This window comes from Synchiropus splendidus, chromosome 1 (assembly GCF_027744825.2).
Source record: "Synchiropus splendidus isolate RoL2022-P1 chromosome 1, RoL_Sspl_1.0, whole genome shotgun sequence".
NCBI classification, from domain to species: domain Eukaryota; kingdom Metazoa; phylum Chordata; class Actinopteri; order Syngnathiformes; family Callionymidae; genus Synchiropus; species Synchiropus splendidus.
In genome coordinates this window covers 19,285,171-19,311,150 of record NC_071334.1, presented here as the reverse complement: position 1 = coordinate 19,311,150, position 25,980 = coordinate 19,285,171, and the positions used below count along the sequence as shown (strand labels likewise).

General features: G+C 45.9%; 3 protein-coding genes across 5 annotated transcripts; all 3 read right to left on the bottom strand.

The window, feature by feature from the left end:
- Nucleotides 1-3,197: 3,197 nt before the first annotated feature.
- On the bottom strand, nt 3,198-7,406 carry LOC128752617 (cytochrome P450 2J2-like). Of its 2 annotated transcripts, XR_008413684.1 has the most exons (10): nt 7,041-7,406; nt 6,440-6,602; nt 6,200-6,349; nt 5,957-6,117; nt 5,581-5,757; nt 5,347-5,485; nt 4,827-5,014; nt 4,607-4,748; nt 3,306-3,945; nt 3,198-3,226 (listed from the first exon to the last, which is right to left on the bottom strand). XR_008413684.1 is itself a non-coding variant. In XM_053854015.1 (9 exons), the coding sequence occupies exons 1-9, from the start codon at nt 7,230-7,232 to the stop codon at nt 3,770-3,772; spliced, it is 1,488 nt and encodes a 495-aa protein (XP_053709990.1). In that variant the 5' UTR covers nt 7,233-7,406; the 3' UTR covers nt 3,204-3,769. The 2 variants fall into 2 exon arrangements, 1 of the variants encoding a protein (XP_053709990.1); XM_053854015.1 differs by having other exon boundaries at nt 3,204-3,945.
- A 5,157-nt stretch (nt 7,407-12,563) lies between these two features.
- Nucleotides 12,564-16,630, bottom strand: LOC128752619 (cytochrome P450 2J2-like). 2 transcript variants are annotated; one of them, XR_008413685.1, is made up of 10 exons: nt 16,439-16,630; nt 15,810-15,972; nt 15,570-15,719; nt 15,327-15,487; nt 14,949-15,125; nt 14,715-14,853; nt 14,195-14,382; nt 13,975-14,116; nt 12,672-13,311; nt 12,564-12,592 (listed from the first exon to the last, which is right to left on the bottom strand). XR_008413685.1 is itself a non-coding variant. In XM_053854018.1 (9 exons), exons 1-9 carry the CDS (start codon nt 16,628-16,630, stop codon nt 13,136-13,138), a joined length of 1,488 nt encoding a protein of 495 aa, XP_053709993.1. In that variant the 3' UTR covers nt 12,570-13,135. The 2 variants fall into 2 exon arrangements, 1 of the variants encoding a protein (XP_053709993.1); XM_053854018.1 differs by having other exon boundaries at nt 12,570-13,311.
- A 3,489-nt stretch (nt 16,631-20,119) lies between these two features.
- LOC128752612 (cytochrome P450 2J6-like) lies at nt 20,120-25,117 on the bottom strand. Its single transcript, XM_053854010.1, has 9 exons — nt 24,655-25,117; nt 24,100-24,262; nt 23,837-23,986; nt 23,459-23,619; nt 22,703-22,879; nt 22,463-22,601; nt 22,155-22,342; nt 21,937-22,078; nt 20,120-21,107 (listed from the first exon to the last, which is right to left on the bottom strand). The coding sequence occupies exons 1-9, from the start codon at nt 24,853-24,855 to the stop codon at nt 20,932-20,934; spliced, it is 1,497 nt and encodes a 498-aa protein (XP_053709985.1). The 5' UTR covers nt 24,856-25,117; the 3' UTR covers nt 20,120-20,931.
- Between the last annotated feature and the right edge of the window lie 863 nt (nt 25,118-25,980).

The following is a 25,980-nucleotide window of genomic DNA, read 5'->3' as shown; positions in this document are numbered from 1 at the left end:
AACATCTCCAGGTGTCTTACCCGATCTATTGGGGTTCAGTCCTTGATCAGTTTCTGGTCTAAAATAAGAGATCCGGAAACCCAGGACCTCTACTCCGGGCCGTTACCCTCCCAGTCCACCAGATTCTTAACTCCGAATTGACGTCAAGGATTCTTCAAACCTTGAAAGCCGGACAGAGGATGGGTTGATGATTGTTTCAATCTCAAAGGGCCCTAACTTGCGACGCTCCCCTGTAATGGAAAGGTGACTGGTAGACAGCCAGACCCTCTGGCCAGACTGATATTTAGGAGCCGGAACCTGATGCTTGTCCACCGCTTTACAGTTGAGATCAGCGGCCCAGGAAAGTGCGGCTCTGGTAGCATTCCAGATGCTCCGGCAACGGCGGGTACGGAAGTCTGAGTTTCTTGGCATGAAAAACAACGGGGTTGGTAGCCGTACGCTGCCTGAAAAGGAGATCTCCCAGTGGCCGAGGAAGTCAGGGTGTTGTGTGCATATTCCACCCAAGCCAAGTGTTGTGACCAGGAAGCTGGATGTTGGGTAGAGATACACCTGAGAGCAGTCTCCAGGTCCCAGTTCACCCTCTCTGTCTGTCCGTTGGATTGCGGGTGATAACCAGAGGTGAGACTGGCTCTAGCTCCGATTGATTTACAGAAAGCACACCAAACCTGGGAGGCAAACTGACGATCGCGGTCCAACACTATATTGACAGGGATACCAGTTCGGCCATCTCAAGCGCCGAAGGTAGCTTCGGCAGGGGAACAAAGTGAGAAATCTTTGAAAAGCAGTCCACAATCGTCATGATGGTAGTCATACCTGCGGAGAGAGGAAGGCCAGTGACGACCACGTCACGTCCACGACAATGTGAGACTGCCGGGAACTGGCAGAGGTTGTAAGAGACCTGCCGAGGGTCTGTGTGATGACTTGCTTCTGGCGTAGGTTGAGCAAGCCTTGACGAAATCTTTTACATCACGGGAGAGTCCAGGCCACCAATCGCTGGAGAATCATATTGGCGGTGCGTGCAGTAGCAGCACTCTCCCGGGGTTAGCTTCCTAAAAAAGAAAGCACATGGATGTACCTTATGGTCCAATGGATCCTGCTGAGAGAGGACTGCGTGGATGCTCGCGTCTCAGGCGTCCACCTCCACGAGGAACTGGAGAGAAGGGTTGGGGTGTCGCAGGATAGGAGTCGAGGAAAACAAACAGAGAAGTTCATTGAAGGCAGCGTTGGCTTCAGGTGTCCAATGGAAAGGACGGTTGGTGTATGTTAGAAGGGTAAGCGGAGCAGCCACCTTGCTGAAAGCACGGATGAAGCATCCATAAAAATTGGCGAAACCAAGGAATTGTTGCAGTTGCTTACGTGTAGCGGGAGTCCTCCGGTTAAGAACTGCCTCAATCTTAGCAGGGTCAAGTCGGAGTTGACCCTGCCCAAGAACGAAACCCAGGAATGTAATCTGGTTGAGATGGAACTCACATTTCACAACCTTACAATACAGTTTGTTCTCTAGTAAACATTGAAGGACAAGTGGAACGTGCTGTTGGTGTTCCTCAGGAGTTCTTGAAAATATAGTATATAATAGTATATAATCTGCTAGAAGGAAGAGGAGGCCTGGGTATTAGTTCAATGGCACAGTCATTAGGTCGATGCGGAGGGAGTGATAAGACCTTGTCCTTACTGAACACTTCACTGAGGTCATGATAGCAAGAAGGGATGGAGGACAGGTCAGGAGGCGAGAAAACGGGCATATTACGCGGTGAAAACGGGGTCGAATGAAGACAGTGGGCGTGCCAGTATGGACTCCATCCAGAAACCCGGGAGTTACTCCAGTCAATATGGGGATTGTGGATAGCAAGCCAAGGAAGACCCAGAACAATACGGGAGGACTAAAAGTGACTAAAATATAAGTGAAACTAAAAGTGAAATCATTTCAGAGTTGTTACCAGATATAGTTAAGTTGAGCAGCACCGTGCGATGAGTTAGTTGTGGAAGAGTACTGCCATCTATGGCACAGAGAGAATGTGCAAGTTCAGCATCAATGAAATTGTCATCTGCGACCGAGTCAACTAATACTTCTACAGCAGAAACAATGTCATTGGAACCTAAAGTGGCAGCCAAAAGAATACGTTTGATTCTTTAAATGGGAGCTGACTTCTTGAGTGTGACATTACTAATCTGACTACGAGTCGCAGGCAAGTTGCAGTTGCCAAAAACCCGGAAATGGAGAGAAAATTTAGAAACCGATTCACATCTGAGGTTCTGTTGGAGGCCGAGTAACCGACGGGAGGAGCACGAACTGCTCTTGTAAGGAGCATCAAAAAGCGATCTTGGCACGATCAGACGCATACGAACACGGCTCCAGCTCAAATACCAGGTTAAACTGGAGGATAAACCTGGTGTAATTCTCCGGTGATGAAATCAGAGGTTCATGGACCGAGACCAGCATAATACGCTCCGCTGCTTGGGAGGCAGCAGGCAGAGGGAGTGGACTGTTGGGCGGAGCAGACTGAGAGGACAGTCGTCCAACAGCCGCGGAAGGAGACTCTTTCAAGATATTTTGCAATGCGTTTCCTAAAGTTCTGACCCTGGTGGCCTAAGTGGCTAGGGCGTCCTGTCAATCTTTCACTACTGCTGGGTCCGTGTTTGGCTAGATCGAATTGTTATGGTCGAGACACAGAGCGGAACCCAATTGCAGTCACAGTCACAGGAGGCAGTCCAAAACGGAAGAGTCCACAACGGAATGAGTCCAAACGAAAAGCGTCACCGAACCAAGAATGCGAATAGAGAGTGTAAAAAAGAGAACACATACAAACACACAATGAACGATAAAACACAAAATAAACTATGGAGGTCGTCAAAACGATTGCACCAGTACAATTTTGAAGGGCATCAAAGGTTGATCCACAGTCTTCTCCATTTTCTACCAGAGCTTCTCCGAATCTTTAAACCAATCACAGCTACGTCAAACAGCTGCAGAAAAGCAAGAGAGAATCCTGCTGCAGCCTCAACACTTTAGGTTCCACTCCAGCAGGAGAGTCTTCATGTTTAAGTTGGACACGCACTGCAGCACATCGACTGGACAAGCCTGATCCTCACAGAATGCATGAACCTCCACACTCATAGTGTGGAGGTTCAAATTATTTCATGCAGAACACACCAACCCCTCCTGAAAGCACACACACACACACAGCTGTTAAAGTTCATGGGGGAGTTTATTGACTTTCCTCAGCCTCTGAGATGTTCTTTTCATTCTCCCAGAGATACCACCAGCAGCCCTACAATGACCAGCTGAGGGTTGTCACAAAATAAACATGGCAGAAAAATCATTACACGAATTTGAGATCACATTGTTTGCAATTCACAGCTTTAACAGTGGTCACACATGTTCTACTGGAGCCACAGAAAATCTTGAAATGTAAATGCAAAAATAAGTCTGATCTACCATTTTTTAAATTTCATTTCTGATACTTTGGCCCCTGTAACATTTGGGCATTTCAGACAAAAACAAAAACAGCATGTAACGTGAAGGGAAGGACAAGAAAAGAAATATTTTAATCACATGAGTCCACAGCAGGCGTAGGTAATCATCAATTCCAAGAGCAGAACACTTGTTTACTTGCTTGCTAGATTGACAGATATACAAACACAATCTGGTGTTAATGCACACAAAAACATCAATAACAATTTGAGTTTAATTTCGATCTCTGTGGTCAAGCTAGGGGATTTCATGACTGAGAGAACTTGAGAACTTAAGCAGCAATTCGGAGCTGATGCCTCATCGAGGGACAGCGCAGAGGAGGCTGTCTTTTGGCCGGCGAACTAACCCGAAGGTGTACTCCAGACTTGGCTGCTCTCCAGGAGGCAGAGAGAGAGAGAACCTTTGCATCAGGGTGGTGATGAAGAGAAACAACTCCATCCTTGCCAGCTGCTCCCCAACACACACACGTTTGCCTGAGACAGGAAAGAATACAGTTATCCAACTGCCAGCAGAAGCGTCTTCACACGCTTCTTCTCAACTTCATGGAAATGGCACTCAGAACACCTGGGTCACTGGGCAGTGTCTCCACTCCCAGAAGACATTATGAAATACTGACTTCTAGACTGTTGTGAATTGTTAAAGAACACATCACGCCACGGCAATGTTCCATGATTCAAGAAATCCTCCACTGATATTTATTTTTTATTTTTCTAAAGAGCCACAAAACAATGCTGTAATCAGAATACGAAGATGCCTTGACGTTTTCATGCCCATGTCATGTGTTTATTTGGCACAGGACAATCTACAGATCACTCCCCTTTGCTCCAGAAGTCAAGACTAAACCAGCAAACTGTTGAAGCTGTTGGAATGGCCATGGGTGAGGACCATATTAGACCTCAACTGTATCCCAAATTCCATAATATCAGTAGTAAAATCCAACAACTTCTGTGACGTTGTTATGCTAAGATTATAATGTAAAGTAATGCTGCCTTCTCCTTGGCAACAAAGAAAAACTACAGTCAGTTTATGTACTGCTTCAAGTCTACCGTGAACGTTCTAACTAGATCAAGTTCAAATCCACACTGTGAAATGTCTTCATAATCTTCCTTGTGCAGTTTTGAGTGAAAGTATCACCTGCTGAAAAAGGGACAAAGGCATCTCTCCTCCGGAAGTTTCCATCCTTATCCAGGAAATGTCCAGGGTTGAAGGAGTGTGGAGTTTCCCACACCGTGTCATCGTGAAGAACGGAGTCCAGCGAGGGGATGATAAGCGTTCCCTGAGCGAGCCAAACTGGTTATTTATATTTACATTCGACACTCCAGAAGAGACATTTCTCCTAGAACAGATCTTGAACCTTGGGTATCGTGTATTTGTCCAGTTTGGTCTCCTTGGCCGTCATGTGCATCACATTCAGCGGCACAACGTTGCCCATCCTCTGACACTCGTGGATCACTGCGTTGGTGTACGGCATGTTGTCTCGGTCTGCAATGGACGGTTGTCGGGATGTGCCAATGACAGCGTCAATCTCAGCGTGGACCCTCTCTGGACAAGAAAAATCTTCATGGTTATCTGCCTCAGATCGATACCGGTTTGGATCAATAGATACATACGGCGATCGAGCTGCAGCTCTGCCAAGGGTAAAAAAATCTCTCACTATAGTTGGTAATACTCTGGCAATTCATTCTGTTTCATCTACACAGCTGAAGACGGTAGGATTTTAACTTTTTAACTTTTAACTGCTCAAGTATACTACGTTATCAAATAATCATATTTTTATCTCTCTGCAAAATGTTTGTGTACTGTCAGTTTGCTAAAAAGGAACTGCAAATGGCAGTATATGGTTGTTGTAGAGAGAGGAGTCGGTGCACGGACACCTTGCACATGTGGATCATGCGTTATGTATTTCAGAGCCCATCTCAGAGTCGTGGCCGTGGTTACAGATCCTGCAAGTGCCAGGTCCATGGTGTTAAAAGCCAAATTCTCCACATCAAAACCTGCATCTCTGTCAATATTCTGTTGGAAAAAATGCATACTCAAGTCAAAACAGCCCATCACAAGAAGAAATAAAAGAGAAAGACAGAGATTATTTCAACAACAAAATCACCCACCTGCATCATTTCTATCAGGAAGGAGTCAGTGTAATCTCTTGGTGAGGTCGGGTCCAGAGTTTGTCCGTGCTCTTTTATCTTTTGGGCTTTAAATTCAATAATGGACTTCATCGCAGTCATGAACATCTGATGAGGTCCAGGGAACCACTTCAGTAACCAAGGTATCGTGTTGTAAATCTGGTGGGACGAAGCTGTGGTCAAAAAGCCTAGTAGAGCCACAATATGAGTTCTCTTATCCAGCAGTGACTTCTTTGCTAAACAGTGATTGATTCAGGATGTGTGTGTGTGTGTTGATGTGTTGACTTAGAACTAAAAGGAAGCTGTCACTGCATGACAAAACATTTAAGTAGGCATTTATTGACCAAAGTGGACTCACCGGTACCCAGGCAGATTCCTGAACATCTTGTATCTTATTGTACAAGTCAAGAATGTGGTGGTATTTCTCGTCGTCGTACTCAAATCGTTCAGCGAACAATAGGCGAAATATAATATTGGCCACGGCTCTGTGTAAGTGGCAGTGGACATCAAAAGGTTTGCCTGTAACACAAAGAATATGTCGTACAAAAAGCCACATTTTAATAGTGACCTGCATAGTTATATACATTAACTTCTTTGGTACCTTGATGCTGGTCGAAGGTCTCTGCGAGATAGTTGGCTTCTTCCTGGATTATCGGCTCTAGTTTTCTCTTTCCGAGGCCAAAATTCCTGAGATTATGAAGAGCAAATCTCCTCTGCTTCTTCCACAAATAGGAATTTGTCATGAGCAGACCTACAAAAACACACCGTTAATAGCACCATACTAAAAGGTATACTGAACTGTAAATTCTGCACAAAGATGAAACAAAAAAAGCAGACACACCTCGATGACGAAGGGCTTCTTCGAGGAGCGGTAAGTTGGGGCGATCCATGTAATCCTCCGCGTTCACAACTATGGCTTCTCTGAACACCTTGTAGCCGTTCAAGACCACAACTCGCACACCAAAGAGACGAAGGCTGAATATTCTTCCGTACTTCTGTGAAAGCTTGAAAGAGGCACATTTTTGGTGTTAATGACAATTCGTAGACAAAAAGTTCAGTTTTCAATACCTATGTACAAGATCCCTGCTATTCCAACTGTTAAATTCATTTACTACATGTCAAACCTGATGGTAATTAAAGCCATGAGACAAAAAAAAAAACATTAGTGAGTCAGTAGAGCAAGATCAGAAGTCCTCAACTACGGTTGACACATATTTTCGACCTGTCACCTGAGGACACACATGGATGTAAAGCACAGAGTGTAAACAGTCACAGGAGCCGTAGTTTGGTGGCCAAAAACAAAGCTTTACAATGTTTTCTAAATCTCAGCATTTTGGTTGTAATTTATTTATTTTTCTTCTGGAGGCACAATAGCAATGGAATCTGGAAGCTGACTGTTTAGATAGTTTTTGGATGGATTTTTACAACCCATTTATACTCACCGCTGCCAACTGTAGGTGAATGTTGTGGGGATCCAAACGATGCATGTCCCCAATAAAAGGAAGTGGCCAGGGACCGGGAGGGAAGTTTTTCGGGTTTCCATACTTGACGACGTCAAACACCAGGAGAAAAATGCACAAAAATAAGAGAAGGCTGCTGCAGTCCAAGCCGAGCTGCGCCAGAAGAGACTCCATGTTTGATTATGAAGAAGACCCTGACGTCCAATTTTTATATAAATGTCTGTTACACATCAACCAGAGTCTGGACAAATAAACCTGGGCAGGTCAATGCTCTGAATTCACTGACCCACTTCACCTATGATGAAAGTTTGGTCACATCTTAAAATTGTCCACTTAATCTTGTGACGTTTCATGTGAAATAGTACGTAAACTAGCATATCTGCAGCTATGATGTGTGTAATGAATAGCGTGTTCCACCACGTTGGCCAGTACTCAGGATGCCAACCAACCAAATTCTGCCTGCTTGACAACTCCGCTTTGTTGAGGAAATCATCAACTCATGAATTTGATCGTTTGCCAGTTTGAACACCTGTTTCCTGCCAGCACATCTGCTCTTCCATCCTGGATCCTCACCAGCCGAGCCTCATCTGCAGCCAGAAGGTCTCTGCAACAAGTACATGTTCGATTGACCTATTGATGAGTCAGGGGGTTACTTTGTCACAGTAAGCCATAGGTTTTATTTCAATTTAGGTGAGGTGCCTTTTCTTTCTAAGAGACCACAGTTAGGTAACAGCTCCACCAGTTCCTGTATTCAGACAAAGAAAATGCTTACAGTATTTGAGGAGATGACAAATCAGTAGAAATTAGAATAGGTTTATTACCTTGCAGCATAGAAGAGACGGTGCCATACAACTTAAAAGGTGTTTTATTATGAGTCGCTAGGACTGTCCCCAAGCAACAGGGCATTATACTCTTTGATAGTTTAGTCCATGACATTTATCATGTCTTTATCTTTCTGGGACAGCGGTCAGTTACTGCAGTTGGAGCCTTTATTGGCCATTAGATCAGTGCTGGACTTCTTCCAAGGGCCAAAATGTCTTGAACTGAGACAACACAATCTCAGCTGAACTCACCGTCATTTCTGCAGAGCAGGATCTGAACAAAGAAGGAACATTTTGAGGCAGAAAGACGACTACATTGCCCAAAAACACAAGCCTCAAATCAGAGTCAGAGTCAATTATTAGCCAGCCTCTCTTCACTGACCTGTGAAAGTTGGGTCGGACCGTTGAATGAGGGATGCAGCAACATTAAGTTTAAAAACACAAAACATAAGATGAAGTAGGAAAACTTCAGGAATTTTCATTTGTTCATTTTTGTGAACAACAAGCTGAAGCTGAGCACAAACTCCATTAACTACTCCGTTACATTCTCTGCACCCGCCCTCATCACTGGGTGGTTCAGACATACACAACAATGTATCAGCAATGACAACGTTTGTCTTGATCTTGGTGAGTGATTTCCAGACTGATGTAAGACGCCAGGTTTCAGCTGGTCTTTCATCGAGGCACAGCACAGAGGTGGTGAGGTTTGGGGATGCGAATGAATCCTAATCTATAATCCAGACTTGGCTGCTGACCCTCAGGCATACAGAAAGAGAACCTCTGCATTAAGGAAGTGAAGAAGAGGAACAACTCCATCCTTGCCAGCTGCTCCCCGAGACACACTCGTTTGCCTGAGACAGAGAAGAATACAAGAATTCAGCTGTTGTGTTCGAGACGCGAAGCGGAACCCAATTGCAGTAATGCAATTCACAGTCACAGGAGGCAGGGATCAAGTCAGATACAATAATTTAATAAATACAAGGATATATAACAAAAGGTGCCACTGAACCAGGAGAAGCAAACAGAACATTTAATGCAAAACATCACCGAACCAGTAAGAGTCCACAACGGAAAGAGTCCAAACAAAAAGCGACACCAAATTGGGAGAAAATGCGAGCAGAGTCTGTAAAGAGAACACACACACACACACACACACATAATGAGCAATAAAACACAAAGACTATCGAGGTCGTCAAAATGAAAGCACGAGTGGAAAGTAACAGAAGAAGAAACAGAGAGAAAACAAGGAAGCCATGTGGAGCAGGGAGACACAAGGAAAGCAAAATACTCAGCGCACCAGAAAAAGGTGAACAGATGATAATTTCAACAGTGGATAAATGTACAACCGATAGAGACTTAGAATTACCAGTGGGTACAAATGGAGTCGATCTGGCATACGTTGCTGGAGTCCACACACAGGAAGGAAGGAGAAACAAATCGGGAATCAAGGGAACAAAATAAAAGCGGATCATGACAGTACCCCACCTTAAGGAACATCTCCAGGTGTCTTACCCAATCTATTGGGGTTCAGTCCTTGATCAGTTTCTGGTCTAAAATAAGAGATCCGGAAACCCAGGACCTCTACTCCGGGCCGTTACCCTCCCAGTCCACCAGATTCTTAACTCCGAATTGACGTCAAGGATTCTTCAAACCTTGAAAGCCGGACAGAGGATGGGTTGATGATTGTTTCAATCTCAAAGGGCCCTAACTTGCGACGCTCCCCTGTAATGGAAAGGTGACTGGTAGACAGCCAGACCCTCTGGCCAGACTGATATTTAGGAGCCGGAACCTGATGCTTGTCCACCGCTTTACAGTTGAGATCAGCGGCCCAGGAAAGTGCGGCTCTGGTAGCATTCCAGATGCTCCGGCAACGGCGGGTACGGAAGTCTGAGTTTCTTGGCATGGAAACAACGGGGTTGGTAGCCGTACGCTGCCTGAAAAGGAGATCTCCCAGTGGCCGAGGAAGTCAGGGTGTTGTGTGCATATTCTACCCAAGCCAAGTGTAGTGACCAGGAAGCTGGATGTTGGGTAGAGATACACCTGAGAGCAGTCTCCAGGTCCCAGTTCACCCTCTCTGTCTGTCCGTTGGATTGCGGGTGATAACCAGAGGTGAGACTCTAGCTCCGATTGATTTAGAGAAAGCACGCCAAACCTGGGAGGCAAACTGACGATCGCGGTCCAACACTATATTGACAGGGATACCAGTTCGGCCATCTCAAGCGCCGAAGGTAGCTTCGGCAGGGGAACAAAGTGAGAAATCTTTGAAAAGCAGTCCACAATCGTCATGATGGTAGTCATACCTGCGGAGAGAGGAAGGCCAGTGACGACCACGTCACGTCCACGACAATGTGAGACTGCCGGGAACTGGCAGAGGTTGTAAGAGACCTGCCGAGGGTCTGTGTGATGACTTGCTTCTGGCGTAGGTTGAGCAAGCCTTGACGAAATCTTTTACATCACGGGAGAGTCCAGGCCACCAATCGCTGGAGAATCATATTGGCGGTGCGTGCAGTAGCAGCACTCTCCCGGGGTTAGCTTCCTAAAAAAGAAAGCACATGGATGTACCTTATGGTCCAATGGATCCTGCTGAGAGAGGACTGCGTGGATGCTCGCGTCTCAGGCGTCCACCTCCACGAGGAACTGGAGAGAAGGGTTGGGGTGTCGCAGGATAGGAGTCGAGGAAAACAAACAGAGAAGTTCATTGAAGGCAGCGTTGGCTTCAGGTGTCCAATGGAAAGGACGGTTGGTGTATGTCACAAGGGTAAGCAGAGCCGCCACCTTGCTGAAAGCACGGATGAAGCATCCGTAAAAATTGGCGAAACCAAAGAATTGTTGCAGTTGCTTACGTGTAGCGGGAGTCCTCCGGTTAAGAACTGCCTCAATCTTAGCAGGGTCAAGTCGGAGTTGACCCTGCCCAAGAACGAAACCCAGGAATGTAATCTGGTTGAGATGGAACTCACATTTCACAACCTTACAATACAGTTTGTTCTCTAGTAAACATTGAAGGACAAGTGGAACGTGCTGTTGGTGTTCCTCAGGAGTTCTTGAAAATATAGTATATAATAGTATATAATCTGCTGGAAGGAAGAGGAGGCCTGGGTATTAGTTCAATGGCACAGTCATTAGGTCGATGCGGAGGGAGTGATAAGACCTTGTCCTTACTGAACACTTCACTGAGGTCATGATAGCAAGAAGGGATGGAGGACAGGTCAGGAGGCGAGAAAACGGGCATATTACGCGGTGAAAACGGGGTCGAATGAAGACAGTGGGCGTGCCAGTATGGACTCCATCCAGAAACCCGGGAGTTACTCCAGTCAATATGGGGATTGTGGATAGCAAGCCAAGGAAGACCCAGAACAATACGGGAGGACTAAAAGTGACTAAAATATAAGTGAAACTAAAAGTGAAATCATTTCAGAGTTGTTACCAGATATAGTTAAGTTGAGCAGCACCGTGCGATGAGTTAGTTGTGGAAGAGTACTGCCATCTATGGCACAGAGAGAATGTGCAAGTTCAGCATCAATGAAATTGTCATCTGCGACCGAGTCAACTAATACTTCTACAGCAGAAACAATGTCATTGGAACCTAAAGTGGCAGCCAAAAGAATACGTTTGATTCTTTAAATGGGAGCTGACTTCTTGAGTGTGACATTACTAATCTGACTACGAGTCGCAGGCAAGTTGCAGTTGCCAAAAACCCGGAAATGGAGAGAAAATTTAGAAACAGATTCACATCTGAGGTTCTGTTGGAGGCCGAGTAACCGACGGGAGGAGCACGAACTGCTCTTGTAAGGAGCATCAAAAAGCGATCTTGGCACGATCAGACGCATACGAACACGGCTCCAGCTCAAATACCAGGTTAAACTGGAGGATAAACCTGGTGTAATTCTCCGGTGATGAAATCAGAGGTTCATGGACCGAGACCAGCATAATACGCTCCGCTGCTTGGGAGGCAGCAGGCAGAGGGAGTGGACTGTTGGGCGGAGCAGACTGAGAGGACAGTCGTCCAACAGCCGCGGAAGGAGACTCTTTCAAGATATTTTGCAATGCGTTTCCTAAAGTTCTGACCCTGGTGGCCTAAGTGGCTAGGGCGTCCTGTCAATCTTTCACTACTGCTGGGTCCGTGTTTGGCTAGATCGAATTGTTATGGTCGAGACACAGAGCGGAACCCAATTGCAGTCACAGTCACAGGAGGCAGTCCAAAACGGAAGAGTCCACAACGGAATGAGTCCAAACGAAAAGCGTCACCGAACCAAGAATGCGAATAGAGAGTGTAAAAAAGAGAACACATACAAACACACAATGAACGATAAAACACAAAATAAACTATGGAGGTCGTCAAAACGATTGCACCACTACAATTTTGAAGGGCATCAAAGGTTGATCCACAGTCTTCTCCATTTTCTACCAGAGCTTCTCCGAATCTTTAAACCAATCACAGCTACGTCAAACAGCTGCAGAAAAGCAAGAGAGAATCCTGCTGCAGCCTCAACACTTTAGGTTCCACTCCAGCAGGAGAGTCTTCATGTTTAAGTTGGACACGCACTGCAGCACATCGACTGGACAAGCCTGATCCTCACAGAATGCATGAACCTCCACACTCATAGTGTGGAGGTTCAAATTATTTCATGCAGAACACACCAACCCCTCCTGAAAGCACACACACACACACAGCTGTTAAAGTTCATGGGGGAGTTTATTGACTTTCCTCAGCCTCTGAGATGTTCTTTTCATTCTCCCAGAGATACCACCAGCAGCCCTACAATGACCAGCTGAGGGTTGTCACAAAATAAACATGGCAGAAAAATCATTACACGAATTTGAGATCACATTGTTTGCAATTCACAGCTTTAACAGTGGTCACACATGTTCTACTGGAGCCACAGAAAATCTTGAAATGTAAATGCAAAAATAAGTCTGATCTACCATTTTTTAAATTTCATTTCTGATACTTTGGCCCCTGTAACATTTGGGCATTTCAGACAAAAACAAAAACAGCATGTAACGTGAAGGGAAGGACAAGAAAAGAAATATTTTAATCACATGAGTCCACAGCAGGCGTAGGTAATCATCAATTCCAAGAGCAGAACACTTGTTTACTTGCTTGCTAGATTGACAGATATACAAACACAATCTGGTGTTAATGCACACAAAAACATCAATAACAATTTGAGTTTAATTTCGATCTCTGTGGTCAAGCTAGGGGATTTCATGACTGAGAGAACTTGAGAACTTAAGCAGCAATTCGGAGCTGATGCCTCATCGAGGGACAGCGCAGAGGAGGCTGTCTTTTGGCCGGCGAACAAACCCGAAGGTGTACTCCAGACTTGGCTGCTCTCCAGGAGGCAGAGAGAGAGAGAACCTTTGCATCAGGGTGGTGATGAAGAGAAACAACTCCATCCTTGCCAGCTGCTCCCCAACACATACACGTTTGCCTGAGACAGGAAAGAATACAGTTATCCAACTGCCAGCAGAAGCGTCTTCACACGCTTCTTCTCTTCACTTCATGGAAATGGCACTCAGAACACCTGGGTCACTGGGCAGTGTCTCCACTCCCAGAAGACATTATGAAATACTGACTTCTAGACTGTTGTGAATTGTTAAAGAACACATCACGCCACGGCAATGTTCCATGATTCAAGAAATCCTCCGCTGATATTTATTTTTTATTTTTCTAAAGAGTCACAAAACAATGCTGTAATCAGAATACGAAGATGCCTTGACGTTTTCATGCCCATGTCATGTGTTTATTTGGCACAGGACAATCTACAGATCACTCCCCTTTGCTCCAGAAGTCAAGACTAAACCAGCAAACTGTTGAAGCTGTTGGAATGGTCATGGGTGAGGACCATATTAGACCTCAACTGTATCCCAAATTCCATAATATCAGTAGTAAAATCCAACAACTTCTGTGACGTTGTTATGCTAAGATTATAATGTAAAGTAATGCTGCCTTCTCCTTGGCAACAAAGAAAAACTAAAGTCAGTTTATGTACTGCTTCAAGTCTACCGTGAACGTTCTAACTAGATCAAGTTCAAATCCACACTGTGAAATGTCTTCATAATCTTCCTTGTGCAGTTTTGAGTGAAAGTGTCACCTGCTGAAAAAGGGACAAAGGCATCTCTCCTCCGGAAGTTTCCATCCTTATCCAGGAAATGTTCAGGGTTGAAGGAGTGTGGAGTTTCCCACACCGTGTCATCGTGAAGAACGGAGTCCAGCGAGGGGATGATAAGCGTTCCCTGAGCGAGCCAAACTGGTTATTTATATTTACATTCGACACTCCAGAAGAGACATTTCTCCTAGAACAGATCTTGAACCTTGGGTATCGTGTATTTGTCCAGTTTGGTCTCCTTGGCCGTCATGTGCATCACATTCAGCGGCAGAACGTTGCCCATCCTCTGACACTCGTGGATCACTGCGTTGGTGTACGGCATGTTGTCTCGGTCTGCAATGGACGGTTGTCGGGATGTGCCAATGACAGCGTCAATCTCAGCGTGGACTCTCTCTGGACAAGAAAAATCTTCATGGTTACCTGCCTCAGATCGATACCGGTTTGGATCAATAGATACATACGGCGATCAAGCTGCAGCTCTGCCAAGGGTAAAAAAATCTCTCACTATAGTTGGTAATACTCTGGCAATTCATTCTGTTTCATCTACACAGCTGAAGACGGTAGGATTTTAACTTTTTTACTTTTAACTGCTCAAGTATACTACGTTATCAAATAATCATATTTTTATCTCTCTGCAAAATGTTTGTGTACTGTCAGTTTGCTAAAAAGGAACTGCAAATGGCAGTATATGGTTGTTGTGTAGAGAGGAGTCGGTGCACGGACACCTTGCACATGTGGATCATGCGTTATGTATTTCAGAGCCCATCTCAGAGTCGTGGCCGTGGTTACAGATCCTGCAAGTGCCAGGTCCATGGTGTTAAAAGCCAAATTCTCCACATCAAAACCTGCATCTCTGTCAATATTCTGTTGGAAAAAATGCATACTCAAGTCAAAACAGCCCATCACAAGAAGAAATAAAAGAGAAAGACAGAGATTATTTCAACAACAAAATCACCCACCTGCATCATTTCTATCAGGAAGGAGTCAGTGTAATCTCTTGGTGAGGACGGGTCCAGAGTTTGTCCGTGCTCTTTTATCTTTTGGGCTTTAAATTCAATAATGGACTTCATCGCAGTCATGAACATCTGATGAGGTCCAGGGAACCACTTCAGTAACCAAGGTACCGTGTTGTAAATCTGGTGGGACGAAGCTGTGGTCAAAAAGCCTAGTAGAGCCACAATATGAGTTCTCTTGTCCAGCAGTGACTTCTTTGCTAAACAGTGATTGATTCAGGATGTGTGTGTGTGTGTGTTAATGTGTTGACTTAGAACTAAAAGGAAGCTGTCACTGCATGACAAAACATTTAAGTAGGCATTTATTGACCAAAGTGGACTCACCGGTACCCAGGCAGATTCCTGAACATCTTGTATCTTATTGTACAAGTCAAGAATGTGGTGGTATTTCTCGTCGTCGTACTCAAATCGTTCAGCGAACAATAGGCGAAATATAATATTGGCCACGGCTCTGTGTAAGTGGCAGTGGACATCAAAAGGTTTGCCTGTAACACAAAGAATATGTAGTACAAAAAGCCACATTTTAATAGTGACCTGCATAGCTATATACATTAACTTCTTTGGTACCTTGATGCTGGTCGAAGGTCTCTGTGAGATAGTTGGCTTCTTCCTGGATTATCGGCTCTAGTTTTCTCTTTCCGAGGCCAAAATTCCTGAGATTATGAAGAGCAAATCTCCTCTGCTTCTTCCACAAATAGGAATTTGTCATGAGCAGACCTACGAAAACACAGCGTTAATAGCATCATACTAAAAGGTATATTGAACTGTAAATTCTGCACAAAGATGAAACAAAAAAAGCAGACACACCTCGATGACGAAGGGCTTCTTCGAGGAGCGGTAAATTGGGGCGATCCATGTAATCCTCCGCGTTCACAACTATGGCTTCTCTGAACACCTTGTAGCCGTTCAAGACCACAACTCGCACACCAAAGAGACGAAGGCTGAATATTCTTCCGTACTTCTGTGAAAGCTTGAAAGAGGCACATTTTTGGTGTTAATGACAATTCGTAGACAAAAAGTTCAGTTTTCAATACCTATGTACAAGATCCCTGCTATTCGAACTGTTAAATTCATTTACTACATGTCAAACCTGATGGTAATTAAAGCCATGAGACAAAAAAAAACATTAGTGAGTCAGTAGAGCAAGATCAGAAGTCCTCAACTACGGTTGACACATATTTTCGACCTGTCACCTGAGGACACACATGGATGTAAAGCAAAGAGTGTAAACAGTCACAGGAGCCGTAGTTTGGTGGCCAAAAACAAAGCTTTACAATGTTTTCTAAATCTCAGCATTTTGGTTGCAATTTTATGATTTTTTTTTCTTCTGAAAGCACAATATCAATGGATTTTTAAGCAGACATTTTAGCTGACTGTTTACATCCAGTAGATGAAAATAGTTTTTGGATGGATTTTTACAACCCATTCACACCCACCGCTGCCAACTGTAGGTGAATGTTGTGGGGATCCACACGATGCATGTCCCCAATAAAAGGAAGTGGCCAGGGACCAGGAGGGAAGTTTTTCGGGTTTCCATACTTGACGGCGTCAAACACCAGGAGAAAAATGCACAAAAATAAGAGAAGGCTGCTGCAGTCCAAGCCGAGCTGCGCCAGAAGAGACTCCATGTTTGATTATGTAGAAGACCCTGACGTCCAATTTATGGAAATGTCTGTTACACATCAACCAGAGTATGGACAAATAAACCTGGGCAGGTCAATGCTCTGAATTCACTGACCCACTTCACTGCCATATATATATGTGTATATATATCTCCCTGGAACTGCAACCTTATCGTGGTGGGGGAGTTTGTGTACCTTGAATGATCCTAGGAGCTATGTTGGCGGGGGCGTTATGCCCCTGGTAGGGTCTCCCATGGCAAACAGGTCCTAGGTGACGGGTCAGACTAAGAGCAGTTCAGAATCCCAGATGAAAACAACAACATCAAGGACCGTGACGTCGCCCGGCATGGCGCAGCCAGGGCCCCACCCTGGAGCCAGGCCTGGGGTTGGGACTCGAATGCGAGCGCCTGGTGGCCGGGCCTCTGCCCATGGGACCCGGCCGGGCCGAGCCCGAATGAGCAACGTGGGCCGTCCCTCCTGCGGACCCACCACCCACAGAGGGAGTCATAGGGGTCGGGTGCAAAGAGAACTAGGTGGCAGTCGAGGTGGGGGGACCCGACGACCTGGTTCGTGTGGACATTCTCTGGCTCTTGGAACATGGAATGTCACTTCACTGGGGGGGAAAGAGCCTGAGCTTGTGCAGGAGGTTGCGAGGTACCGGCTAGATATAGTCGGTCTCTCCTCCACGCACAGCCTGGGCTCTGGAACCCAACTCCTCGAGAAAGGCTGGACCCTCTACTTTTCTGGAGTTGTCTGTGGGGATAGGCGGCGGGCTGGCATAGGCTTGCTCATAGCCCCGCAGCTCTGCAGCTTCGTGTTGGGGTTTACCCCGGTGAACGAGAGGGTCGCGTCCCTATGCCTACGGGTTGGGGACAGGTGTCTCACGGCGGTCACGGCTTACGGGCCGAACAGCAGTGCAGACTACCCGGCTTTCTTGGAGTCACTGGGAGGGGTACTTGACAGTGCCCCAACCGGGGACTCCATTGTTCTACTGGGACACTTCAACACCCACGTAGGCAATGACAGCAAGACTTGGAGGGGCGTGATTGGGAAGAACAGCCTACTCGATCTGAACCTGAGCGGTGTCCTACGACTGGATTTCTGTGCCACCCACAGTTTGTCCATAACGAACACCATGTTTGAGCACAAGGGTGTCCATAAGTGCTCATGGCACCAGGACACCCTTGGCCGGAGGTCTATGATAGACTTTGTGATCGTGTCATCTGACCTGTGGCCCCGTGTCTCGGACACTCGGGTGAAAAAAGTCCCACAGCAGACGTGTACCGGCAGGCTAAGCGTGCCGCTTCCCGCGCAGTCTTGTCAAAAACTCGGGTCTGGGAGGAGTTCGGGGAGGCCATGGAGGAGGACTATTGGTCAGCCTCAAAGAAGTTCTGGCAAACCGTCCATCGTCTCAGAAGGGGGAAGCAGTGCCTCACCAGTACTGTTTACAGTGCGGGGGGGAGACTGCTGACCTCGACTGGTGATGTTGTCGGGCGGTGGAAAAAATACTTCGAGGGTCTCCTCAATCCCGCCGTCACGTCTTCCATTCAGGAAGCGGGGACTGAGGACTCAGACGAATCTCTCATCAACCGGGCCGAAGTCACCGAGGTTGTTCGTAAGCTCCTCGGTGGTAGGGCCCCGGGGGTGGACGAGATCCGTCCTGAGTATCTGAAGTCCCTGGATGTTGTAGGGCTGTCGTGGCTGACACGTCTCTGCAACATCGCGTGGCAGTCGGGGACATCGCCTCTCGATTGGCAGACCGGGGTGGTGGTCCCCCTGTTTAAGAAGGGGGACCGGAGGGTGTGTTCCAACTACATGGGGATCACACTCCTCAGCCTCCCTGGAAAGGTCTATTCCAGGGTACTAGAGAGGAGACTTCGGCCAATAGTCGAACCTCAGATCCAGGAGGAACAGTGTGGTTTTCGTCCCGGTCGTGGAACACTGGACCAGCTCTATACCCTCCATCGGGTGCTCGAGGGTTCATGGGAGTTCGCCCAACCAGTCCACATGTGCTTTGTGGATTTGGAGAAGGCGTTCGACCGTGTCCCTCGCGATGTCCTGTGGGGGGTTCTCCGGGAATATGGGGTACGGGGCCCTCTGCTAGGGGCTGTCAGGTCCCTGTATGACTGGAGCAGGAGCATGGTTCGCATTGCCGGCAGTAAATCAGACTTGTTCCCGGTGCATGTTGGTCTCCGCCAGGGCTGCCCTTTGTCAGCGGTTCTGTTCATCACTTTTATGGACAGAATTTCTAGTCGTAGCCGGGGGTCGGAGGGGATCCGGTTCGGGAACCACAGAATTTCATCTCTGCTATTTGCGAACGATGTTGTTCTGCTGGCCTCATCGGACCGGGAACTTCAGCATGCGCTGGGGCGGTTTGCAGCCGAGTGTGAAGCGGCCGGGATGAGGATCAGCACCTCCAAGTCTGAGGCCATGGTTCTCGACCGGAATAAGGTGGTTTGCTCTCTCCAGGTCGGTGGAGAGTTCTTGCCCCAAGTGGTGGAGTTTAAGTATCTCGGGGTCTTGTTCTCGAGTGAGGGAAAAGGGGAGCGTGAGATTGATAGACGGGTTGGTGCAGCGGCAGCAGTGATGCGGTCGCTGTATCGGACCGTCGTGGTGAAGAGGGAGCTGAGTCACAAGACGAAGCTCTCGATTTACAGATCGAGCTACGTTCCCACCCTCACCTATGGTCACAAGCTTTGGGTAATGACCGAAAGGATGAGTTCGGTCATCCGGGAGGAGCTCGGGGTGGAGCCGCTGCTCCTCCACATCGAGAGGAACCAGTTGAGGTGGCTCGGGCATCTGAGTCGGATGCCCCCTGGACGCCTCCCTGGGGAGGTGTTCCGGGCATGTCCTACCAGGAGGAGACCCCGGGGAAGACCCAGGACTCGCTGGAGAGATTATGTCTCCGGTCTGGCCTGGGAACGCCTCGTGATCCCCCGGGAGGAGCTGGAGGAGGTTTGTGCGGACCGGGAAGTTTGGTCTTCCCTGCTCTGAATGCTGCCTCCGCGACCCGACCCCGGATAAGTGGTAGAAGAAGGTGAAGGTGAAGGTGAAGGTATATATATATACAAATTCAGGGATGTAGAATATAGCATATACATCACTTTGCCCAGTCATCAGGAGGCTGGACAACTCCTCCACGCTTTGTTGAGGAAATCATCAACTCATGAATTTGATCGTTTGCCAGTTTGAACACCTGTTTCCTGCCAGCACATCTGCTCTTCCATCCTGGATCCTCACCAGCCGAGCCTGAACCTTTTTCATCTGCAGCCAGAAGGTCTCTGCAACAAGTACATGTTCTCATTGACCAGGAGAAAACAGTTTTGGGGGAGGAGGGGGCCAAAGCAGCAGCGTGGAGAGAGAGAGAGAGAGAGACGCGTCAAAGAAGTGCCGAAGTGGACACTGAAGGGATTGTGAGTTTCCATTGGAGACCAGGTTCTGTTAGAAGATGGGTGTGGAATTGATGAGTCAGGGGGTTACTTTGTCACAGTAAGCCATAGGTTTTATTTCAATTTAGGTGAGGTGCCTTTTCTGCCTAAGAGACCACAGTTAGATAACATTTCCACTCAGCTTCTGTATTCACGTGAAGAAAATGCTCATCAAAGAAGAGGCAACCGTTTTTGAACAGATGAAAATCAGTACAATTTAGAGGAGACGGTGCCATACAACAGGTGTTTTATTATGAGTCGCCAGGACTGTCCCCAAGCAACAGGGCATTATACTCTTTGATAGTTTAGTCCATGACATTTATCATGTCTTTATCTTTCTGGGACAGCAGTCAGTTACTGCAGTTGGAGCCTTTATTGGCCATTAGATCAGTGCTGGACTTCTTCCAAGGGCCAAAATGTCTTGAACTGAGACAACACAATCTCAGCTGAACTCACCGTCATTTCTGCAGAGCAGGATCTGAACAAAGAAGGAACATTTTGAGGCAGAAAGACGACTACATTGCCCAAAAACACAAGCCTCAAATCAGAGTCAGAGTCAATTATTAGCCAGCCTCTCTTCACTGACCTGTGAAAGTTGGGTCGGACCGTTGAATGAGGGATGCAGCAACATTAAGTTTAAAAACACAAAACATAAGATGAAGTAGGAAAACTTCAGGAATTTTCATTTGTTCATTTTTGTGAACAACAAGCTGAAGCTGAGCACAAACTCCATTAACTACTCCGTTACATGCTCTGCACCCGCCCTCATCACTGGGTGGTTCAGACATACACAACAATGTATCAGCAATGACAACGTTTGTCTTGATCTTGGTGAGTGATTTCCAGACTGATGTAAGACGCCAGGTTTCAGCTGGTCTTTCATCGAGGCACAGCACAGAGGTGGTGAGGTTTGGGGATGCGAATGAATCCTAATCTATAATCCAGACTTGGCTGCTGACCCTCAGGCATACAGAAAGAGAACCTCTGCATTAAGGAAGTGAAGAAGAGGAACAACTCCATCCTTGCCAGCTGCTCCCCGAGACACACTCGTTTGCCTGAGACAGAGAAGAATACAAGAATTCAGCTGTTGTGCACGTACAAAAGCATGTGCATTACTTTGACCTTTGCTTCCTGGAAATCATTACACAACCAGTGCATCTGTCGGTCACAAGGCGCTGGTTCAAATCCCACCTCAATGTAGTGAGAGAACAAATGTCTATTTCCAGTGCATTGCGTTGGATTTATGAGGCTCGCAGCTGTTAAGCGATTGTCCTCGATGACAGAATATACAGCCCTGCTGTGTGGTCCAACTCTGCAGTAACAGGGGTGAAGCGAGGACAGCAGTTGGAACATTAACAAGCAGCCAGATTCGACTGTAAACAGACTTTGACTCTTCAAGGTTGACTCATGTTCTGCAGTCACTTCAAACAGCGCCTACAGCTTTTTACCCAGTAAATTATTTAGATCACTATTTTCTCACGATGAAGGATTGTTTCTTTTAGTACTCAGGAACATGCTTTAGAAGGTCAGTTTTCATTTTATTTTAAGAATTGCAAGCAGTGCCTGAGTGCAAACACCACGATGGATCTCAGTTAATTCCTACAGAGCTTCCTGGAAGTGATATTTTGGTGCAGGAACCTTGTCCCTGGAGACCAGGAAAATGATTGTGACACACCCATGCAAGCAGAAATTTCCGCTGCTGAAGGAGCGCTGGAGGGTTGGCTGTATTGAGGTTTGCAAGTTTGCTTGCGACTGTACGCCCTATTAAGACACTTGGAAATAAACACATTTCTGTTTCTTACCGACTCAAGATCTTAAAGTTAAAAGAATGATTTCTTCACACGAAAGAAGGCACTCTGTTGCATATTCAAGGTTCTGCCTCACCAGCTGAAAAAGGGACAAAGGCATCCCTCTTCCTAAAGCCTCCATCCTTGTCGAGGAAATGTCCGGGGTTGAAGGAATGTGGGGTTTCCCACATGGATTTGTCATTAAGGACAGAGTCCAGCGTGGGGAAAATTGAGGTTCCCTGAGAAAACAAAGCGGCTTATTACAATCACAGCTAATACTTTGGAAGACTGATTCCTCTCATTTTTGTCCACAACCTTTGGTATTGTGTACTTGTCCAGCTTGGTCTCCCTGGACGTCATGCGCATCACATTCAGGGGCACGATGTTGGCCATCCTCTGGGTCTCATGGATGACCGCATTCGTGTAAGGCATGTTGTCTCGGTCTGCCATGGACGGTTGACGGGACGAGCCAATCACAGCGTCGATCTCAGCGTGAACCTTCTCTGTGCAGCAGGACGATAAAAGTTGTCAGTTGCCAAGGCACTGCAAAGTGGTAACAGTGCTTTGGTTCTTTAAAAACAAACAGCACAGCGTGTGTTGTGAATAACCAGGGAGGGAAACACCTTGTATGTGTGGATAATTCATCATGTATACCAAGGCCCATCGTAGAGTAGTAGTAGTCGTTTCAGAGCCGGCACCAAACAAGTCCATCGCAGCAAAACACAAATTTCTAAGATCAAAGCCGGCATCTTTATCTTCCTTCTGCGGACCACAAATGTGCAGTTATTTTAGCGTGAGGGGAGCGATAGAAGGGAAGAGAGAGGGTGATCCTGAAGAGCAAGCAACCAACAACAAGCACCCACCTCTCCCATCTCAATCAGAAAACAGTCGATGTAGTCTCTTGGTGAGGACGGATTCAGGGTTTCTCTGTGTTCGTTGACTTTCTTCTCCATGAACTCAGCAATCAACCGCACCAGTGTGAGCAACTTCTGGTGAGGTCCAGGGAGCCATCGCATCAGCCAGGGCACTGTGTTGTAAACCTGGAGGACATGACTGCTGTTTTAACTGAACAAATTCACATGCTCTGCTGATAATAAGGAGACGGATCACCATTAGATTAGATTAGATTTGAGGTGTAACTTAGACTTAGACTTTCTTTATTGTCATTGCACAATAAGATATCACTATATTATGGCAACGAAATTTCGGTCAGAGGCCTCCGGTTTCCAAAAACAAAACTATACGTCCAAAAATAAATAAATATTAGGTAAATACTAGTCAAGAAAATTTACAAATAAACAAATGAACAGTATTGCAGCATAACAAACATTGAAGACAAACATTGAATATCGAAGACATAGACAAAGCAACAACAAAATCAACACTACAGAAACCAAGAAAACACTGTAGAAAAAAAGACAAATAGACATAACAAAAAAGGAAAAAAGTTCAAAAAAAAAAATTCCAATAAAATAAAGCAAATGCTCAACAATGAACGGTGGGTCCAGTCAGTGTCCACCACTGTGCAACCTGATAGCAGTTAGCAGGAAAGAACAATGCAGCGATGAAGAATAAGGAAGGAAGGAAGACAATGACCTCAACGCAGGAAGTGAACTCACAAGGATCCAAGGAGATTCCTGAAGCCCTTGTATCTTGTTTAACATGTCAAGAATGACTCGGTGCTGCTTGTCATTGTAATCGAATCGTTCACCCAGTACCAGGCAGCAGATGATGTTGGAAATGGCGTTGTTCATCACCGGATGGATATTGAAGGGCTTGCCTGCAAACACAGGCACAAGAACGACAAACTTCCAGCTTTGAATTGCTTCTTTTAACAATGAAACTGTGGTGGAGATTTTGCTGTTCTATTTGTGGTCCTTTATTTCAGAGGCAGGTCGCACTCGCCGCCACAATGAGACACACGTGCAGTCACGACAGCTAAATTCTAGATGCGTTGCCAGATAGTCAACCCGAGCTACAATGCTCTGGCGCGGTACCTTGATGCTGGGCGATTGCGTCGTTGAGATAGTTGGTCTCCTCTTGCATCGATGGCTCCAGCGTCTTTTTTCCGAGGCCAAAATTCCTGAGAGTGTGAAGAGCGAATCTCCTCTGCTGCTTCCACAAATATCCATTTGTCATGACCAGACCTTCAAGGGACCACATCATTGGAACAATGGAAGTTTGCGCAGTGATAAAACAGCCATTGTAACTTAACGTTAATGGAGATTATTGGTAGAAAAGAAAAACAAACGCAAGTCACCTTGATTTTGAGGTATTTCGTTAAATATAGGCACGGGAGGTCGATCCAAGTAGTCATCTCCGTTGTCCACCAGAGCTTCTCGGAACAACTTGTAGCCGTTCAAGATCACCACCCGCTCACCAAACAGGCGAAGGCTGTAAATGTTTCCGTACTTCTTTGCAAGCTTGAAAACCAAATATTACATTTCACTACTCAACAAATCAATAACTGGTCGGCTTGTTATTTATGGTGTGGTGCAGAGATTGTCAAGTAAACAACAGGTAACAACATGTTCACCCCTCACCTAACTACACTGTCCAGACAGGGCTCGCATTGACTTTCTTGCTCTAAGATGAGCAGGACCAGAGTCAGCAGGGACATTCTGACAGTGTTGAGCAAATGTTTACAGCTGCTGGTCTGAAGGTCATACAAAGTGATTTTGGCACTTTTTTGGCCAAATACAGACTACTGTACTTCCATATAGTATGAGTATGATTTAACCAATTATTCTTGTTTCAGTGTCTGTTCTTTGTTTTTAATTTCAAACTCCTCTTGTCGAATTGAAATATGACTTACCTGTGCTAACTGCAGGTGAATTCTCTGGGGACTAACACGGTGCATGTCGCCGACGAGAGGAAGAGCCCATGGTCCAGGGGGGAAGTTTTTAGGAATCCTATGCTTGACGACATCGTACACGAGGAGAAAAACGCACAGAAATAAGAGTAGACTGCTTACGTTTAACCACTCCAACTTGAGCTCGGCCAGCAAAGCCTCCATTTTCAAGTTTGACAACACCCTTCAGTCACAGCTCCTTTTAAAAGTTTTAAAGTTACTCATCAGCCAGAGAAGCGAAGAGATTGGTCAACGTCAAAACACACCTACATCACAAACATTAATCTTTGACCAATTACATAAATAAATAAAATAAAAAGCGACTTTGTACAAGGCCGTAGGAAAGAGAAGAAGCTCAAAAATTGCCAGGTATATTCAGTTCATATGAGGAAAGTCACTGGCTACGCCTCCAAGCACTTGAAAGAAGTCATTTGTTCAGGCATGTTTCACTGCACTTCTGTGATCTTTCACCCTAATACCTGGTCTGCCAAAGTTCTATTCACTTGGCGCAAATTCATGGCAGTTAAGATAACCTACCTTGCTAATAAGCAATTCAAGCACTTTCAGATGGCTGGGTTGCTTTCACCATGTGCCCGCAATTAGATTGTATCCCTGACTTCCTTTATTTGTTGTTGTTTGTTTGATTTACTTGTTCTTGTAGTTACATGGGCCGTCGTGGCGCTTCTCTACAGTCTCTACAGCTGTTTCAAGGCACTTTTTTTTATTTTAAACAAAGGTAAAGTCATTGAAATTGGGGGATTTTGTGACAAAACTTTCAATGGTGGATCCAGAAATAATAACTATTATTCTTTTTATTTTTCATGTTTCATTTTGCTCTCTTAAAACAATTTTGCCCCGTGGTTTTCTCAACCTATTCTGACAGAGCAATTGCCATTCTTCTTTAAAATCATTTTACGACAAGTACAAAGGATAATTTTGCAATTGAATAGTTACTAAATCAAAATGTAAAACAAGCAAAAGTATAACTTCAATAAAAACATCTATTTGGGATTGTGTGCAGTACATCAAAGTGTAGAGTACTGATAATGTAATGAATTCTCTCTTGTAAAACGACCTTACTTCACCCCACTAGGAATGTGAGACACAGGAAAGCATGGGAAAGAGCCTGCTCCAAAGCGCCCTCATTTGTCTCTCCTGTCACACTCATTTGCAATCTGATCGCTGAGCGACCTTTGTTCACACTCAGGCCCAAACACAAGAGGGCCAAAGTTGAAATACATCAACTGTTGGAACTTTACCTTCAATTGTGATAACAATCCTAACCATGAT